This window comes from Myotis brandtii, unplaced genomic scaffold (assembly GCF_000412655.1).
Source record: "Myotis brandtii unplaced genomic scaffold, ASM41265v1 scaffold84, whole genome shotgun sequence".
NCBI lineage: Eukaryota > Metazoa > Chordata > Mammalia > Chiroptera > Vespertilionidae > Myotis > Myotis brandtii.
The window spans coordinates 9297576-9304418 of NW_005371410.1; the positions used below are offsets into that span (position 1 = coordinate 9297576).

Genomic DNA, 6843 nt, shown 5'->3' on the forward strand with positions numbered 1-6843 from the left:
GCGGCCCCTCCCCCCAGCCGGCTGCCCCAATTCGGGCCAGGCCTGCCAGACCCCACCCCTGCATGAATTCCTGCACTGGACCTCTAGTTTACTATAATTGGATTAGAAAACCTTTTGGTCACCTGTTTCACCAGTGAGCCCCAACAGGAGACTGCACACAACTAGGAAAATGCTCAAGTTCAAGATGGAAGGATCTTAGACTGGGTCTGGTTTCATCTTCAGTTCCCATAAATCTCACCCCAACTTCTCAGGGGCCCATGAATATTGTTCCTCTCCCTCCTCTAACCCCTTCTCTTTTTCTCCAAGCTTACTTGACTGATAACTGTATAAACTAAAACCAATCGAGGGGAAGAAGCACACATCATGAATTAGGGCAAATATTTGCTCCTCCCCCAACCCACCCCCTGGCCAGCGCCTGCACTTTCTAACCTGGCTGGGCCGCCCTTTATCATCCAGATCTCTGTACAGAGCTGCCCGGCCAAAGCAATCCCCACACGTACTGACCCACCGTTCATGCCACTGTAGACATTCCGGTGATGGGGCGACACTTCCTCTTGCGCCTGTCTTCGGAGGGTGCCCTCCCTGCTGCCTCCGCCGCCGCCTCCGCCGCCCACATGTTTGTGGTCAGGGCTCCCCGCGTAATGCTGTTTGAGATGCTCCGGGCTGGTGCCCCTGGCCCTGGGGAGGTGCTCCAGGCTCCCACTGAGGGCGTGTTTCTGCAGGTGCTCCGGGCTCCCCCCGCTGTGCCTGGCGTGCTCGGGGCTGCCCCCGGCTCTGTGCTTCTGGAAGTGTTCGGGGCTCCCGCTCAGCACGTGCTTGGGCAGCGTCTCCGGGCTGCTGCCTGGGTGCGGGTGCCTTTGCTGTTCAGGGCTGCCCTTGCACAGGGGTTTGTGGTGCTCGGGGCTGGGTCCTTTGAGTGCTTTGGGGTGATCTGGGGTCCCGGGGGCTCTGGGTTTCTGTAGGTGCTCTGGGCTGGTGCTCCTGTGCTTGGTGTGCTCGGGGCTGCCCTCCGCCCGCGGCTTCTGCAGGTGCTCGGGGCTGCCGCCGCTCGCGTGCTGCTTGTGGTGGTCGGGGCTGTCGGTGCTGCCCGCGCTGGAGGTGCTGCTGCCGTCGCCCACGTCCCGCACGTAGGGTGCGGTGGAGGCGGTGAGCTGGCACAGGCTGGCCTGGCTGTCGATGGAGCAGCGGCTGCCCGCACAGCCCGCGCCCTTCTCCTCGTCCAGCAGCACGCAGAGCTCCTTGAGCTCCATGTTCTCCTTCACCACCTCCTCCTGCTTCACCTCCAGCTCCTTCAGCTTCTGCAGGTATAAGGCCACTTCCTTGTGCATCACCCCGGCCGTGAAGCGGCCCAGTCTCTGCCACTCCCGGGACACCCTCTTGCCTTTCTGCCGGTCGTCATCCAGGAAGCAGCAGAGGTCCCGCAGTTCCTGGTTGTCCTCCTGCAGTTTCTGGTTGATATCCTGGAAAGAGAGAGACAACCACTCAGGAGCCTGCGCATGAGGCTGCATCAGGCTTAGACTTAGGAGAGGCAGCCTAGAACTGGCCAGTTCTCCCTCCTGTTACCAGAGGAGAGGAGGTGAGAGGAAGCGTCAGGTTGGTAGCTTCCATAAAAGTAAAAATAATAGGTACTGGTTGTGCTCCCTGTCTAATGCTTTCTGTGTATTATCCCATCTAATTTTCACCAAAACACTTAGGGGACAATGACTATTACGGTTCTTTTACAGGAGAAAACACTAAACCTCGCAAAGTTTGCCTTGTCCAAGGTCATCCATTCAGTGTTTAGGGAGCAGCTTTGAATTAACAGGGAATTCAAAAAAAAAAAATTTAAAAAACCACTCTCCTGTCCCACCTTCAAGGAAGAAAGATGGCTGCTCCCGACTTGTGAAATGCTTAAAAGGCCTTTCATCTCACAAACAAGCACTGGCTAGGCTTTCAGCCCATGGCATGTGATTCCCAGCCCCAATTCCCCCTCCAGAGGGAACAGCACAATTGCCCTCTGGTGGCTCTTCAGTCCTGCACATCCAACCCGCCACTGGCCACATCCCCTACACATCTCCCAGGCACCGCACATGAAACACAGCAATGCTGAGCTCATGTTCAAACTGCCCTCCCCAAATCGCACCTCTCGGCAAATGCCACGGCCACCCATCCTGTTGTTCTTCAGAAGAACCTGTTGTTGTGCTGGTACCTCCTTCTCCCTTGCCTTCCACTTCTGAGCTAAATGAGTCTTCTGAAATCTAACTCCAAAATGTATCTCATCTCATCACTCCTATGCTTAAAACCCTTAATAGCTTCTCACTGCCCTTAGGATAAAGTGCAAAATCTTTCAAGTCTCATGAGGCCCCAGTCCTCTGGGCCTGCCTACTTCTCCAACATGAATGGTGAGTCATTGATTCATTCACAAGTATTTAGTAAGCACCTACTATGTACCAGATACCAGTCCAGCTGGTGTGCAGCAAGACCCTGACATCCTACAGCTTTCATTGTAATGGGAAAGACTAGCAAAAAGCAAATACAGAACATAATGTCCTATAGAGAAAAGTGCTGGGAAGAAAATTAAAACAGATTAAAGAATACCTTTTTTAAAAAGAAGGAGGAGGAGGAGGAGGAGGAGGAGGAGGAGGAGGCACCTCTGCAAAAATGAAAAAGAGTTCAGCAAAGGCCTGAGTGAAATGAAGGAGCAAACATTTGAGAGATGATCCCAGGCAAAGAAAATGTCAAGTATAAAAGCCCTGAGACAAATGTGGCTCCCGTTGCAGTGAGGCTAGTGTGCCACAGTGAGGAGAGAAAGGAGGGCAAGGTGGGAATGAGGTCTGAGAGGTATCAGGGCCACGTAATGCAGGGCCTCGTCAGCCACGGGAAGGACTCTGAATGGGTGAGCACAGGATAGAGGAATGACAGGATATGATTCAATTTATAAAGAATCACCATAGTTTTGTGTGAGCAATAGATTGGCTGGGGGGTGGGGGGAAGCAGGTAGAAGAGAGGGAGACAGGCTAAGATGGAAGCCCAGAGACCAGCTAGGAGGCTACTAGGCTAGTCCAGATATAAGGAGATGATGGTGGCTTTGACACATAGTAGCAATGGAGAAGGTGAGAACATCCCCTTCCCATCATGCACTGAGCCCCACCAACATGCCCTGTTTCTGGACCTCAAGGGACAAGCCCTTCCCCTCCTTCATTGGAATGCTTTCCCCCAGGCTTTTACACAACCTTTAGGTCTTACTTTGTTACTTCCCCATAGAAGCTGTCCCTGACCACTACCCCCTATGCCGGTGATGGCGAACCTTTTGAGCTCGGCGTGTCAGCATTTTGCAAAACCCTAACTTAACTCTGGTGCCATGTCACATATAGAAGTTTTTTGATATTTGCAACCATAGTAAAACAAAGTTTTATATTTTTGATATTTATTTTATATATTTAAATGCCATTTAACAAAGAAAAATCAACCAAAAAAAGTGAGTTCGCGTGTCACCTCTGACACGCGTCATAGTTTCGCCATCACTGCCCTATGCTCTACCATTATCCCTTAGACTTTGCCTCTGTTGCACTTATTACAATTTGTAATCATATATAGTTGAGTGTGGCTATTAGTCATGTCTTCATCCTCATCAAACTGGTCATGGGAGCCCTGACGGGTTTGGCTCAGTGGATAGAGCGTTGGGCTATGGACTGAAGGGTCCCAGGTTCGATTCCGGTCAAGGGCATGTACCTTGGTTGCGGGCACATACCCAGTAGGGAGTGTGCAGGAAGCAGCTGAATCGATGTTTCTCTCTCATCGATGTTTCTAACTCTCTATCCCTCTCCTTCTCCCTTCCTCTCTGTAAAAAAATAATAAAATATATTTTTTTAAAAAAACTGGTCATGAGAGTGAAGACCTCCCCCTGCCCCCTCGCACCATCTATTCTGTTCACCTCTGTGCTTCCAGAACACTGCACCCCTACTGTAGATACCTGAAACCCAGGAATTTAAATATTAATTGAGAAGTCCCCATTTATGCTCCATTCACACAAATAGTATAAAAGGGGTAACAGTTTCTTAAAGCGCCATGGCTTAGTGGGGGTGCAACAGAGGTGGCTACCTAAGACTTCCCCTGCTTTACAAAGCCTGAAAACTTTTGGCCTTGTGACTCTGTCATCTAATCCAAAACTAGAGGTACTCAGAGTGGGGCCTTAATTCTCTTAAATTCAGACTGATTCCAACACTTTCCCTGCTACTGACTTACAAAATAAACTAGAAAACATCTGTCAACCATGCCCTGTACCTCCAAAGATGATGTTCAAGGCCTGAGGAAGAGGAGGATCTGTGCAGCTTAGTGTTCAACTCCACTGCCAACTCTTGGCATTACCGTCACCTGTTTCCTTGTCTCTAACACCCATCCATTCCTTTGCTTCTCAATGCCACTTTCTGGAATTTCCAAAAGCTTCTCACCTGGCCTCTGTCTTGGTCTGCCTCTGCCCCTTGGTCTTCCCCATTCCCACACCTGCTCCAGTCCAAGCTGTCTTTGGCCAGACTGATCTCCAAAAACACTCCCTGCAGGTTATGTCTCTCCTGCATATGAACCCTTTTATAACCCTGCACATCACCTCCCCTTTGCCAGGGAAAATGAATGAACCCTTGGTCACCTTTAACTTCCTCTAGGTCTGCTCATTCTGAACCCTAATTTTGTCTAGTTTTCCAACTAGAAAATATGATCCTCTCCCTTATATGAACTTATAAAAGGAGAAATTCCTCTAAGAAACTCCCCCAACCCTAGAACGACACCTGGAGTACAGAAGCACCAGGAATGAATGAATGAAAGAATTTTCCCACTCTGCTTACTGCCTATAAGATACACTAACTAGAGGACTCATTGGGCATTTTTTTTTTAACGTAGATATCTTAGCTTCTGGAGGCCAGAGTTCATCCCTATGTCCTTATTTGCATATTTGACACATCTGGCAGGGTGCTTTGCATAGAGTGAACACTTAATATGTTTATGGACTAACCAACCCCTTAAAGCCCTAGGCCTGTGTTTAAATAGAACACAGCTCTAGCTACTGCCATGTGGAGTCTACAGTAGCAACAGAATAAATTATCCCTTGACACTGATGCTTTAAGGGAAATCAGAAGCTGTGGACATTCTGAGAAAATAATACTAAACAAAATTAACCTTTCTAAGCTTCAAAAATTATTCATTTAGTTCAATCCTGGCATTTCATAGAAAGTTCAAGTCATGTTCTTCTTCCTGTAACTAAATTTCCATCTGAAAATACTTCCCTCTGACTATCCTACAACTATTCTGATTTCTCCGGAACTGGGAAGTAAACAGGACTTGTACCACTGCAGGCTTCAAGGAGTTAATGCCCTTTCCAAATGGAGTGAAACAAATACTTCTCAGAGTTCCAGTCGGGGGAGAAAAGGATGGGTATTGGCCCATTCACTTTCCTTCAGCACAGCTCCTTCTTCCTATTATTAGTTTTCCTGAGAATAGTATTTACTCTTCAATGTTGAGCTATTTCCTTTGCCTTCTGATGGACAGTTAAGCAACCAGTTTGATAAAAACCTTGTGAGCCAGCTTCTTCAAATCTGCCACATTAAGACCTGGGCTTTCTTTTTCAAAACACGAAGTGTCCTTGTAACATTGCCACATGCCACCAGACATTTAAAATGGACATTTAAAATGGACTTTTAAAAGATTAAACCATCTCATAGCACACAACCCAAAATTTTATTCATAAGACTCTTAAGTAATGTTTCTGTGGTTAAAGGAGAATCGTTTTGCTATTTTTCATCATTGCAGGATGGGAAATCGGTGTTTTGGGGAGCAAAGGGGGAAATTAATGTGCTGCCAAGATCCAGTTCCCCCAAACCAACCCCACTTCCTAAAATGCCAGGTCATAGCAGCTTGAGTGTTGGTACATGGTCAGCAATGACCAAACATGCTTCTCAGAAATCCAGTTCCTTATAACATCAGAACCCTAATCTCTTTCCTCCACCTGTTCCAGGAGCACATATTCTAACCAGAGAATGTCAGCCAGCCAAAGAAAAGAAAGTCAGCCTATGTTGAACATTTGTATCAGTATGACCTTGAGAAAGCTATTTAACCTCACTGGCATGTCCTCACCTATGTATCAGTATCCCCAATTAGCAGATGAGAATATTGAGGCTCGAAGAGGTTAACAGTTTGCCCAAGCTACCCAGATCGCAGACTCCAAATCCTTTGTCTTTCCACTGCCCCATCCTGCACTGCCTCCCAAATGTTTAAATACAAACAAGTCAGCCAGTGACTAGACAGAGTCACAGGCCCCTCAAAGAAAGAGAACTGACGCTCCCATCTCCCTATGTCTACTGCTGCAGTACACTGAGCAGCCTTGAAAATATACAGATCCAATTTCAAAGACAGCTCACAAAGGGCATAAAAAAGAAAAAGTGTTATGGCCTTAATTACCCTAAATTTAGTCCTCACTTGAGAATCCCAAACATCAAAGGCAAAAAAAACAAACTCTTCCTTCCAGAATTATTCAGCCAACCACATTAATAGATCACTTTGGTGTCCACTTCCCTGGACAAGATTATGAAGAGAAGGGAGATGACTGGCCTCTCAGCAGGGTCTAAAATAGCCTCTTGAGAGGTGGGTTAGAGGTCTTGCAGATACCACCTTGCAGCTGTTCAGGGATGATGGGAAGGAGGAGTAGAGGCTATGTCAGAAAGTAATCAGACCCCATCATTTTTAACTTGATAAGGAGGTGGGCTGGGAAGTCTTTTAATGCCAGGTCACAAAGCTAGGCCACCAGGAGACCTCCCTACTTGGGGTGTGACCACTTTTAACTGGCCTAATAAGTATTTTTCTGAATGAGGCTAG

General features: G+C 47.8%; 1 protein-coding gene across 1 annotated transcript in view; it reads right to left on the reverse strand.

Moving 5' to 3' along the window:
• CCDC85A (coiled-coil domain containing 85A) overlaps positions 1–6843 on the reverse strand; it is a 179754-nt gene that overhangs the window by 160403 nt on the left and 12508 nt on the right. The window contains exon 3 of the mRNA XM_014532005.1: positions 509–1460. Coding sequence (XP_014387491.1) covers positions 509–1460 — 952 coding nt within the window. The remainder of the gene's footprint in view (positions 1–508; positions 1461–6843) is intronic.